The sequence below is a fragment of the Nyctibius grandis genome, chromosome Z, assembly GCF_013368605.1.
Source record: "Nyctibius grandis isolate bNycGra1 chromosome Z, bNycGra1.pri, whole genome shotgun sequence".
NCBI classification, from domain to species: Eukaryota; Metazoa; Chordata; class Aves; order Nyctibiiformes; family Nyctibiidae; genus Nyctibius; species Nyctibius grandis.
This window is the reverse complement of record NC_090695.1, coordinates 6,968,310-6,981,701: the sequence shown is the minus strand read 5'-3', so window position 1 is coordinate 6,981,701 and position 13,392 is coordinate 6,968,310. Positions and strand designations below refer to the sequence as shown.

Genomic DNA, 13,392 nt, shown 5'->3' with positions numbered 1-13,392 from the left:
ATAGAAGCTAGATTCTGCTAACATATTCTTGTCTAATAAATTGTTAAGCTACAAAGGGAAACAGAAGTCCCTGTGTATAATTCATAGATTTTCTTTAATGTGAGTTACTGGGAAAAGACAGAGCTGCCCCTTTAACTGGAGAGCTGCAAACAGCTGTTCCTTATGCATACATGCTTGCTTGGTCTGAAAGTTTTGGTAAGTCAGTGCATAACTGACAGTTAGATTTATCTCCCCAATAAGCAATCAACATTATAATAAAGGAAAAATGCTTTCAGTGCACCTTTGAGAGTGCATCAGAAATTAATCTAAACATCAAATTAATTATAGTTTGTAAATGAATAGTGGCTCACAGCCCTAATACTTCTCCCACTCCTCCTCCTCCCGCTAAAGCCTCCCCCAACCAACTGCAATGGCTGGAGGTTCAGTGCAGTGAGTTTGATGAACAGCTCCTTCTCTTTCTTACTCACACAACTCTTTCCTTATCAGCTGGAGAAGGGTCCCATCCTTACTCTATGAACCTGAAGTCTCAGATCCTGGCTGCTTTGGAGTATAAAAGAGAGTAGGCAGTAATTAATTAACTTTTGTGCCTTCTTTCTCTGTCGCCTGGGAAACCTAAGCACCCCTCTAATGGTGTCCTCCTCCCCTTGGCTTACTTTCCAGCTAAGCTGGACACCTCATGAATCTCTCCTTAGTTGTCTGTCTGTGCAAGGTCCTTCAGAGTGGAGAGGACCACTACAAACTTGTGCCGATCTGAACTGAAACGTCCCAGGGGTCAGGCATGCTTAATGTGCCTGGAAAATCATTCCCATGTTTTGTCAACTCAGGCACTCAAATTGGTGGCTTCTTCCATTACACTCTGAGCTTTGGTTCGTGGTCTGTAGCCTGTAGCTATATGGGAATGACAATCTGATATTGTCCAGGGACCTGAAACGAAATGTATTGCCACTAGAGAATGCAAAGTAAAGGACATAGCCTAATTCCATGGGCTACAGGGAGAAAGGCTTGGGTAGAGACTCTTCTTAGGAAATTTGAAACCAGGTTAAAAGTAAAAAGAAAAAAAATCAAATTTAATCCTAGTACTGGTAACAGCAGCAAGCAGAACTCCACCTCTCTCCCTGGTGCTTTCTAATAATTGCTCTATCTATCTGGTGAGAATCTTCCTATTTACCAAAAGAAGAATCAGAAAAGAAACCCCAAAGAACTTTGAGCTGATAAATAACTCTCTTCATCCATGGATCCTAAATCCCTGTGCAAAGGAGTCAGTGTCCTGATACAAGAAGGGGAACCCAAGGAATACAGCTAGCTTGACCCATGATTGCCCATATGGGGCAGGAACACGTGACTGGAATTTCTTACCCTTAAACCACCTTACTTCTCGACCTGCTCATTTCCCTGAATGAACTTAAGGGCGATTGTGGGGTTTTTTTTTATTAAATGAGGAACTGCCAGATTCGGCAGGGTGTGTTGGAGGCACATTGTGAGCAGGTGCTGAACAATATTTTTCTGATGTACCTCAGGGTCTGTTGTTTCACTCCTATGTCTTATGGAGTGCTGCCAATGCACTTTAGACCTGATCTGCAGTGCCCCTTGTCCCAGGGCCCTGCATAGCTTTGCCAGTGTCCTAGTCTCTTGATGCTTCTTTCTGTTTCAGCTTCCAGGTTGAAACTCTGTAGACTGTCATGACCTGCCTGCTGCCTTGCACCTCCCACCCCACCTTTCTGCCACCACACTGCAATCTTGAACTGCCACAATGTGTTTTTAATAACATGATACAAGCCCTAGCCAGCCCTCAGCCCTTCTCCTGAGCTTCACCCCCTCCTGTGTCCATCCTTGTTTCTCACTGCTTTTCTCACCTTTAATCTCTCTCCTTTGGCTCCCCTGTTTCTTTTCATAAGCTAGCAGCCAGAATAAGTTTAGTAGGGAATATAAGTATTTAACAGCGAAGGTAATTAACTACTATGATCCTCACCAAGTGATGTTATTTTCTCTCTTTTGGCATCTTCAGAGAAGACTAGATGTTTTTCCAAATGGGGTGGCCCACTAGCAACTTTCAAGTGGACTCCCTGTAGGAATCTGGAATGAAACTCGACGTCCGTGTTGTACCAAGAGTCAAATAAGATGTTTCCTTTAGGCCACATAAATCTATGGTCTTAAGAAGCCCTCACAGTCTGTAGTCAAAGCTAGAATGCTCCTTGCTACGTTTAATGTGGGACATTTCAAAAAGGAGTGGGGCATCCCTTCTGCTGGTGTGAAAGTCCATCTGGAATACTTAGAAAAGGAGAAGAACATCCAGAAGTTATGGTTGCTCACACCTGGGCTGTCAGACCATGTCAAGCAGAGTGGAGGGAAAACATGGTGTCTCTGTGGGCATAGAAGAGGTTCTTCACAGCACCCTGGAGTCATTGTCCATGGGGAGAAACTGAAGCTGCCATGCCAGCAGGTATGGGGAACAGGCACATGCCAAGGAGACACATATGAGGGACAGGGTGGTGGCATGGAGCAGAACTGGCCTGACAGTATCTGCTGCTTGATGGAGTGCAAAGAGCCGGCAGATCCAGGTGCTCACTGCTCTCAGAAAGAGGTGACTGGAGGAATGAATTTCCAAGTGCACCAGTAAAGCAATTTCTCCAGCTTTAATTTATCTACATCTTATTTGACACCTTGGGGTAATCATTTGGCCTCTGCTGCTCCATCCACGTCCTCGTTTTTCTAATTTCTGTCATGTCTTCCTAATTAATATTGCCCAAACCTATTCTTTTTTCTCTCTTCTCTGTTAAAACATTTTCCTAGAACATGTCTGTCTCTGTATTTCACTAGTTTAACATCTTCAAATGCCTTCTTAAAATGTGTCTTGTGAGACAACAGGGAGTGCTCCTGAAATTAGGACTGTATTGTAGCGTCACCCTATGACAGAATCAGAGTTAGCCATGTGTAGGCAGCATGAAGAACAGCTCTTCTCACATTGACACTTGCCTTACCAGCCTTAATAGTGTCATTTTACTAGAGTTTTTACCTTGTACACAAACCAGTCACATTTAAATTATCTGCATATCTGAGAGGGGAATTATCATCAGAACCTTTGACACCAGCACACAGATGTATTTCATGTCCTCTGACATTTAGGATACCTACACACAGAAGAACTTTCACATATGCAGTGGGAAGGGTAGAGATCCAGTGCAGTCTCTGCCTTGCACAGAGACAAACTCCAGGGTCCTGCAGAAGCTGACATTCAGGCTGTGACACACTATACCTCTGTGCACGACTTCCTAGATCAGCTTGCTGTGAGAACGGGAGTCACTGTCTTCAAGGAGCATTTGACTAAGTGTAATTTTTTCCCTGAGTCTGACAATGATTCCTGATGAGACCTTGCCGTTTCACTGGGAATGGACAGCATGGCCCAGTAGGAGGAACATGATGGCTGTAAAAGAAGTGCATGGGAAGAGGCTACAAGTATCATCTGGTCGTTGAGTGAAGGACTAGTGAGAGAGGAGGAGAGAAAGGCTGAACGGTGAAGAGCTGTGAAGGTGAAAACAGTGAGTCTGAATATGAGAGAGTGGACAAGGCAATGCCTGAGGAGAAACCCGAGGAGATGCTGACATGATCGGTGTGATGGAGGTTCAGGCTATGGGGATAGACAGGGTGTTGGTGAGAGGGAGGGATGTGTGGTCTGCACTTGGCGATGTTACTGCTGCATCAGGATGAGGGGGAAAATAAAAGCCAGAGGTTTGAAAAGTTGTAAGAGAAAATGAAGGGTTTGGGTCTAGCCTGAATGTGTGCAGCAGAAGAAAAGTTGAAGGCAAAGCAGCTTCCCAATTTAAATTACTTTTTTCAGTCAGGAGTCAGGGTTGTTTCTCAGGCAATCTTACACGCTACAGCAAGCAGTCCTGCTATGGAGAACAACGGACAGATTTTGAGCGCTTTCACATTCTATACATGAGATGATTGGTGTTTGCTGTAGCTTGCATTCCTCGCTGCTCCTTTTCAGCCAGGAGGCGGTGGCCTCTGAATTGGGAAAGTCAAAGACTTCATGACCTCAGCGTGGTTTCTTCAGCATGTGCAGGTGCTAAAGGTTCTCTGCAGGTCATGGACTCCAGAAACCAGGGGAAAGGCTTGTGGCTGATTTTGCTTTCTTCCTAACACTCCCATGGCTGCCCCTACGCTATCCTGCTAGTACTGGCCAAAGGAGATGATAACTTTCTGCTGGAAATGCAGGAGAGAATTTAGAGCCAAACAGAGAGGAATAAGTCCTATTTTACATGCTGCTCTACTGACTCACTCACTTTGGGCCAGCTGCTTACAGGTAGTTCAACAGTGAGACAGGAGCAGCAAATGGAGTATTTTCTGTTCCCATGGAAAAAAACATGGTGACATTTTTCTCCATAGAATTTTTTTTAAGTTTGTCTAAAGCAAGATTTCTTGACAATTTCTTGACTACCTGGGGCTAGACTCTGTTACAGCAATTTACTTGGGATCTGCATAGCAGTTACATTTTAAAAGGTCATATAATGGTGGAATATCTTTCTGGGGCCAGACAGAATTGTTCCCCCAGGCTACCAGTTGGAGAGCTCTAGCTGGGTTAAAAAAAAGCAAAACAGAATGCAAATGCTATGTTTTCACATGTTGAGATTTGGGAAATGTTTAGGCAGAAAAATAAAGATTTTCTTACTTTCAAAGTTAACAAAATCCCTTTTTTTCCTTCAGGAAAAGACATTTTTTTTTTTTTTAAATTGAGTTTCTGAACAAAAAATTATAATCAGAACCAGTTTCAGTGGACTTAGCAAAACAAATGAAAGGCCTGATTTTCTGTAATACCCTCCACATTTTTACATTGCTCTAAAGTTGAAGGTCAGAAGTATGGGAGGTTTTGAAGAGCAGTGTGAGATACTTGTGCCAATTAGCTACCTGTACTGCTGCTATTTCTATCCTTTTGGAGATGGTGCACATGGCAGCATAGTCAACGTGTTTGTCTGAGACCAACAGTCATAGCAGGCACTCAGCTCTATGGGAAAGTAAGTTAAAGCCAGAGAAAACTGGGGCTTGACACCTGGGACCCAAAACTGACTGGACTTGGATATTTGTGTCTCAGAAGCTAATATAAGGTGACTAAGATCCACTAGCAATCTCTAATTCCTAGTTTTGCTTGCCTATGCGCTTGAGTTTACACATCCAAAGGGCACTATCCTGCTTTCAGGCTGGAGTATCACACCATTAGTTTTGGAGGTTACTTTATCAAACAAGCTGATGTGTAGGTTCTCCTGGTAAGACTCAAAGTTAAGAAAAATTTCTGCTAAGATCCCTCAATTCCTGCTCAGCTATCAGCCATGACCTCACAGTACCTTGGAATCACCAATAAAGCCAGCCCTACAACCCTGCCCCACAAGCTAGGGATGTGTTGCTGTCCTCATTAAGCCTTGAAGCCAGAGAGCTTTTGAGCTAAGAGGAGATAAGGTGAATACCTGTGCAGAAGCTAATGTCCCTTACTGGACTTGGCTCTCACCTCATTTCTCCATTTACCTTTGTTCTTCCCACTTCTCAGTAAATAAGTGGAGAACCAGGCTCAGTAGTTCCCTAAATATTTATGATAGGAATAGCAATTTCATTGCCAAAGGTCCATTTCTAACCTGTGGGTATCCTTGGAGCATTAGCTTTCAATGTCACCTATAGCTGTGCTGTTCTGCTCATCTTGTTGTGAGCTTTTATACGGTTAAAACTCTAAAAAGCAGGTAGGCTCTGGAGAGAATGAGGCTAATTCATTTTTCTCATTTGAATTTCCCAACTGCCTCTTCACACCAAACTCTTTGTCCTTTCTTCCACTAGAGCTTGAAAGTGCAGCAACCCAGTAACTACTGGTGAAGGGGAACGCTGTGTCCCCTCACATCAGGAGTCAGTGCTCCTTCAATCAAAGGGGAAAATAGCCTGTACAGACCCTCTGTGAATGGGCAGGAGGAACTGTGCATAGAAAAGGGACATGAAGGTCTTGGAAGTACTGTTTGACATGCACCGTAGCCAGCAAGGGATGAGGTAAGAGTTTTGGGAGGGGGCTGTCCAGGAAGGGAAAGGGGAAGGCAGCATGGAAGGAAGGCATAGTGTGGAGACTAAGAGTAGGTTTGAAATCAAATGAAACTCCAGTAAGTCTTAACTCTGAAAGTTTGCCTGAAAGACAGAGTCCAGATCAGCTGCAAGTAACACGAAAAAAAAAGCAGTAGTTTGTCTCATCACACTTCTCAGGGAAGGTCTGCAAAGAACACAGGATGGAGGAGAACCAGAAATTGCACATCACGGTGGTGGGCACAGGGATGAGGGAGATCCCCCATCCATCAGATGGGATGGGATCAAATGTGCCAGGGTTCACATGCCGCCGCACTGCCAGAAGGGACCCGTCAGAGCAATGCCTTGCAACATCTTGGTTCCCACCGAGACACCATGCTCACATCACCACATGGCTGATGGCTGGTCAAGTCCTCCATTTGTGGGTGCAGCTCAGGGTGTCCCTAGCTGGTGGCTCACAGGCAGCTGAGGCTGTGCTCTTTCCATGCTCTTTCTACGCTCCAGCTGGTGGGGTTGAGCCAGCAGCGAGGCCAGAGCTGTGTGAGCATGGTTCAGCTTTCAAACCCAGCGTCTTAGCATGGCCTGTCAGCTGAGGCACAGGGTTATCTTGGTCTATCTGTATCTACTGTGGTGCTGGCTCAGGTCCACCAAGCAGCCATCCCCCCAAAAGACCAGGCTTTCAGCTGATGTTCAGCCCTTGTCCCATTGCAGTCTAATGCATTACAGCTGCTTGAAAGCTGCCCCCACAGCTCTTTCTTCCCTTCAAACCCATGACCTATTTTTCCTTTTCCTTAGGTACAGAAATTCCCCTTCTGCCACATGATCCCATTGCTGAACCCATCAGCATTTCACCTACCCACAATCCCCTCCATTTTGCTCCAGGTGCTTTAGTCTTTTCTGTACCCTTCCCATCTTCCCTTCCAAGGGGGGATATTTTCCACCCCACCACAAGTAGCCATAGCACCCTGCTGCTGGTGAGATGCCAAACCTTCACCTCTAAGCAGTGCATACAACTCTGAGCATGAGACAATTAGGAGAGAAAGAGGGAAGGGGGAAAGTATCGACAGGAGTAAATTGAGAGAAATCATAAAGCTTAAGCAGAAAGAAAGCAGTTTGAAAGGTAAAGTATTCAGAGAAAGCCCTTTCCTGGATGAATCTAATTGTTTTGTTATCTTTACCCACCAAAGCATTTACTTTGGTTTGTCGCCCGATCCACAAACACTTTCGAGGAGATGACATTACCGAAAGGCAGGAACATCTGCATCAGCTCAGCATCCCCAAACTCCTGGGGCAGATGGTAGATAAACAGGTTACAGCCCTCTGGTCCTATCAAGAGAAAAAGAAGACCCATGAATGGAGAGAAATAGGATATGAGAAAGCACATGTTAGAGATTTACTTTGGCATCCCCTCTCTCTGACTGGTGAGGGGTCACCTCTAGGAAGCAGTCTGACGACTCTCAGAGGAACAGACAAAGTGGAAGACCAGGAACTCAGGAAGTCACCTAGAGGCTATGCTAACTTCATTAACCTTCCCAGGACAGAGAGCAGGATAAAATCTAGAGGCAGAGGAATGCAGCAGCAGATGTGGCCATGGAAAGACATAATGGAGGAATAAGAACAAAAAGAATGAAAGAACATGGTTCATAGTTTTTCTTTGCTCCTCATAATCTCATTTAATCTGTAGAGTTTTGGGTGACCCACACTGACCCTTGCCTCTTCTCAGTGTCTGCATGCAGAAGTTTCGTTATCCTTCTTGTGTCTGTGTGAGTACTGTGATAACAAGTAGAAAGATATGCACAAACCCACAGGCTTATTTTGTTTTGTAGAATTTTACATTCAACCCCCCATCTCAACACAGCCTGAAGTTTCCCCCAAATCTGGACAGTTTGGCCATGTCCCCCATTCTACAGGGTTCTGCAAGAGAGATTACAGATAGATTTAAATCCTAACTACTAGATAAGAGGAATTGCCTTTTTTGTCTCAGTTCTATAACATATACTTTTACAGACTTCAGAGAGTGCTTGGAAAAATATACAGAAAGGAGTCTTTAGTCAGAGTATGCAGTTTTATTAAAGTAGAGACCCTCAGAAAATGTTCTGTTGAAATTGTATTTTGGGGCAGAAGAGGGAGAACCTGCCTCTGGTCAAAAAGCCTAGAATGAAACTTTTCAGTGTGACTTTTATTTTTAAGCATGCTGTACTCGAGTAAAAGTCAAAAGGGAACAGGTGTGTCCAAGCGGTTTTGTTGAAAAAAATAAACGTTTAAACGCCTAGCAGAAAACTATAGTTTGAGGAAGCAGGGATTGGTTTTTTCATGGTCTTATTTCCAAAGGTACTTCCAGCTGCTGCCCAGTTCTGCACTGACCTTGACAGGTGACTCCAGCTCTGCTTTGCACAAGGGGGTCGAGATGAAGGGGTTACAGTGCGTGCTCCTTGCCATGAGTGTAAGAGGACAGAGGGAAGGAGGGTTTCCTTCTTCCCCCCAGCCCGTGTGCCTATGACCCTGTGACCTGACTCAGCCAACTTTCCCCCATTTACGTCTGGAGCACAGTGTGGGGAAGGAAAAGGTTTTTTAATACTCTCGTTTTCTTCATCAGGGCATAATTGCGGTGTCATAACACAGCAAATTACAACTTTGCCTTTCCTGTTAGGGAGAGGAGTTTGACTAGATGGTCCCACCTTTTATTAGCCATTACTTATCCCCCTGGCTGGCAGGAGAAGTACGGCGGAGTCAGGATTCTGACAGATGCCCATTTAAAGCTCATTAAAATTCCTAGGCCTCAGCATGATTGAAGTCACCGGCTCTCCACATTTCCGTTTGGATTAATGGAAAATGAAGCCCTAATGAATATTTGCTAAGCACAATTTTCCCCACTAATTTGCTAAAAGGACTGTCATGAAGGAACAGCTGATCCTTTGCATCTTGTGCATTTCCTAGAGGTCATGAGGGTGGTAACAGGGTTTCTTCCAAATGGGGGTGACGGTGGTACGGTGGGATAATTAACTAATTAGGCACCCGGTCATCTGCTTAGCTAAATTACTTTTGAACCTCAGTGGCCCACAATCAGGCTCCCCTATCTCATGCCAAGCTTTTCCATCTTCCCCCCACCTCCCATCTGCCTCTTCCTTAGTCTCCTCACCGAGCAACCATCCCTTCTCCAGCCCTTGCTGCAATTCATTTCCATGCAGTGTGGAGTTACTGGCATGATAAACTAGGTATGAAACAGTTTGATAATGTTAAACAAACACCGAGCCTCTTAGGTGTCTGTTAGAATTGAGAAAATTCTGCCCAGGAGAAGACCATGGTCCAGAATAGCAGGGAAAAATTCATTCCTTCATCTGAATGTGCCCCAGAGCACTTCTGCTGTGGGATTTGAGATCCACATTATAATAGAATGGGTAAAATCTTGGCTTTGCTGCAATTAGTGGCAAAATTCCCACTGACATCACCAGAGCCAGCAGTTTGCTCTGTAAAACTGGCAAATTCTTTCAAAAATGCCAGCTGCATTTCCTGGAGTCTGGATGTGTTGTGCATGAGTAGGGATTCTGACTGTGTGTGCTGAGAAATACCTACTAAGGCATAAGGCAGACCAGGATGCACACAACTTCTTCTACACCAGGTTTAGAGGTTGAGCTCAAGGAGAAAACAATCCTTAGTTCACCTTGAAATCAGCTTTGCCTCACACTGCTCAGAGACCAAGAGGAAGAGACCAGGGAAAGTGTGAAAAAGAAGAGACCATCCTCAAAGCCCAACTGAGCTCTGAAATGTGATTGGGAAACCCATGCTGCAGCTTCCATACCAACGCAGACATTCAAGGCCAAGATCACTCTGTTCCCAGCTACAGAGGGTTTTTGCTAATTTCCAGTGCTGAAAACTCCACCTGCTACTGAGAAACAACCTGGGGTAGTTTGATTTGTTTTACCATCCTCACATATGAAAATTCTGCCATTAGAATTTAACAAGCCATTTCTTGTTAAATCCATCCATCCAATAAGTTACCTATCATAGTTAGACTCCTTGGCAAAGAATTCAAAAAATAAGCTATCTCTGTCTCAGCCCTTCTGCCTTGTGGTTTTTTTTTGCCTGAGTCAAGTAAATCTGGGCACTCCACGGAAGACTATGTCTTTATGTATATGGCTGCCTCTTTGAATATATGTGTATATTTTTAAGAAACCAAATGCATGAGTTGTTCAGCTCAGAATGCTATGAAGACTTAAGTTGGTTCTCAGTGCACACATGCAATGAGTTTTAAAGGACTCAGGATCAGTGGAGAAAGAGGAAGATCACAGCTGGTGTGGTGAAACCTTAGTGAAATCTCCAACTATCTTGTTAGAGAGAAAGGTCTTGTTTTGGGATGAGTTAATGGATTACTGGAGATAACTATACTTGGCAGTTCAGGGCTGAATACAGTGCTAAAATTATTTACCACACACTACTTTGGTTTTCAAAAGGGCTATAACTCAGCTCAAAATCTAACCCTCATGACACTCTATGAGAAGAGAGTCAAGGTTCATTTCTACCCTGACATGTACCTTGGCTCTTGGTTTTATGGTTTTAAGTTATAGGTATTTCTGTTGCTTAATACACAAGAAGCACATATAGCCTTAATTCGGACAAAAAGTAAAGAAAATCTTAAGGAACTAACAGTTTATGAACGGTCTGTAAATTACAGGCAAACCATGCTGGATAATGCAAAAACACGTGACTGAGGGCACAGAAGCACATGGTGGAGAACTCTGTGGTGGGTCCATGTTGATTTGGCTTGGTTTGACGTGAGCTACTAAGCCGTTGCTCTGCCCATGCTCCTCACCTTCAGGCTCATGGTTAGCTATTTAGCATGAGGACAGCAGCAGACCCAAACTATTCCTGGGTGTCCACTGTCAACATGAGTAAAGTCCATATACCTGTGCTTGACATCAGGTATCTATCATTGCATCCCCAACACTGTGAATCAGTGTCATAAGGAAAGGCTATGACCAGACTGCTCTTCCAATGGTAATTAAAAATAGGCTGTACCATAAGAATGTATGAAGTTAGCCTACAGCCCTTTGGTCAGCTGCACAGTAAGTGCGATATACCCCTCATCTCTACAGCAAATATTCAGAGGCTCTTCTGCTTCTGCTTGCTATTCAGTCCCAGCACATTTGAGCACACAGTGGATGACAGCCACAAGCTTTCATTACTTTATTTTAATATCTAAGTGTTTTTCTGAGTTTCAGAAACTACTTCAAGATGAGTAATACCATGTAAATTTAAAATTATCCCCAAGTTTTGCCTAGTTGACATGGTCTGAATCAAGACTTCATCTCCAGCTTTGATCGTTTTGGATCTGTTCCACCCTATGCACCCCGTCAGCTGCCAGCAGCCTCAGTGCTCATGTGAAAGTAATGACTAATCTCTACAGGAACAATGCAGCAGCCAAGTGGCTCTGGGCTTGTTATCCAATCAGGATCCAGGAGTGGAGAGTTAGCATTGTTATTAACAATATGATCATCGATGTTACTGTTGTGGTAGGGCTGGTTCATTAACGAATCAATGTTTATGCACATCCTTGCAAACATAAAGTACTCTTATCAACACTGAGCATTATTATTATTATTATCAGAGTTCCCTCTTGCTGTGTTTTCCTGTTAAAGGTTAGAGATGCTTAAAGGTCTTGACCCTCTGCTAAAAAGGAGTGTTGTGCCTTAGAGATTCTCCCTCTAGCAAGCAGCAGAGAAAGTCATGGCAGCTAAACACTGCAGGAGGACGGAGGACACTGGTAATGGCAACCTGCGTTGGGCTGGTTGTTCATCTCATGTATCTAGCCCCCAACCATCCTCAATACCAGCTGTTGACAGGGAGGAGCAAGGACTTATGAGATAACTTGTCCACTGGGTGACACTCACCCTGAACCCACAGAGACACACCGTGCCTTGCGAACCCAGGGGTCTTTGGGCAGTGGGTCTTCAAAGCATGCACAGCAGCTGTCCCTTGCTTCTGCTCATTCCTGGCACAATGCCATGCTGAGCAATGATCTGCTCGCCATTTTGTCCTGTGCTTAATCTAGCCCCAGTAAGTAATAAAAAGCAAAGTCCTTCAGCATGGGGGAAACATCTCTGTAATGATACGTTAGGTCTGTGCATCTGTTCTCACAGCGGGGACGTGTACTAGAGCTAATCAGGAGCTGGAAGTTGTGTTCCCCAGGAAATTCTGACATCGGAAAAAAATTAATTCCAAATTAGATCGAAATGCCGACATTTCTAATTTTCTTACAAAATGAGATTTCTCCCCCAAAGTAGTTCTAGGCCATCAGAATGTTTTAGTTTGATAGTGTAATCTTGATTCATTTCATTCTGACTGTTACACTATATTAAAATATTAAATGTCATTATATATATATAATAACACGTATAACTTAGGATATATCTGAATTAGTGATCTAATAGAGGATAAAAGTTGAAATGTAATTATTTAAGATGAGGGTCTCTGCACTAAGCTGAGGCACCTGACTTAAATGCCTCACTTAGGCAAGCAGTCTCCTCTTCATGTCAAAAGGGAGCAGTGGACTACTTGGAGGGCGGTTGGGACTACCTGAGTTGGTTGACTCTGAGGATCCCACTGCTCCCCACTGACTGTAAAAGGAACATTACATGGCGCAGTTGCCTCCCAAAACATTTACACACAATAGTGGGAGATTCACCTCTCCTTCCTTTTCATGTCTCCAGTAAAGCCATCCAGTCCTGCAGACTAGATAACCTGGGCTCCTCTTGTAGCGAATGTAAAGAACTAGGTACTTTTACTACATGATTAATCTCATCCTGATATAGAGATTGTTCTCTAAAAGGGCTGATTTTGGTTTCCAGATTATCAAAGGAGCCTGAAAGGACTAGATCAGCTCCACTAAATAGCAGGTCCTCACTTTCTAAATAGCAGGTGCCTGAAATCACGTTACTGGTTTCCAATGATGGGCCACCAGTGCTTTGTTTCCTATTAAATTCTTTTTTCCAATGCAATTGCATTTTTTATCCACATTCTTGTTGCTTGTCTCTAACACAGACCCCCACTGGACATTATTGCCTATGTTGCTAGCAGGTCTTTCCATGGCCCATGCATATCAGCATGCTCCCTCCCTGGGGACTAAGGAGATCTCAGCCGTGATTCCCCGTGAAGACATTCTTGTGTATTACTGTTAGTTCAAATGATGACGTGCCACATATGGAAATGGAGAAAAGACTCAGTGGACCAGGGATTCAAAGCAATCAGGCATTTAATGGATACTCTCCAGGGGTATGAGGAGGGGAACCAATGTGGTGGGGACGGTGTGCTGGGGCCGGAAAGGAGGACAGCCCATTTACTCAC

At 44.1% G+C, this 13,392-nt stretch overlaps 1 protein-coding gene across 18 annotated transcripts in view; it reads right to left on the bottom strand.

Moving 5' to 3' along the window:
• The window catches only part of CELF4 (CUGBP Elav-like family member 4), a 703,740-nt gene that overhangs the window by 14,109 nt on the left and 676,239 nt on the right, over nucleotides 1–13,392 (bottom strand). For 7 of the 18 annotated variants that reach the window (XM_068422675.1, XM_068422655.1, XM_068422656.1 and 4 more), the window contains one exon: nucleotides 7,234–7,377. The exons of 5 other annotated variants lie outside the window; for them this stretch is intronic. In XM_068422675.1, coding sequence (XP_068278776.1) covers nucleotides 7,234–7,377 — 144 coding nt within the window. The remainder of the gene's footprint in view (nucleotides 1–7,233; nucleotides 7,378–13,392) is intronic. 6 more of the 18 variants (XM_068422661.1, XM_068422664.1, XM_068422663.1 and 3 more) reach the window with 1 other exon arrangement.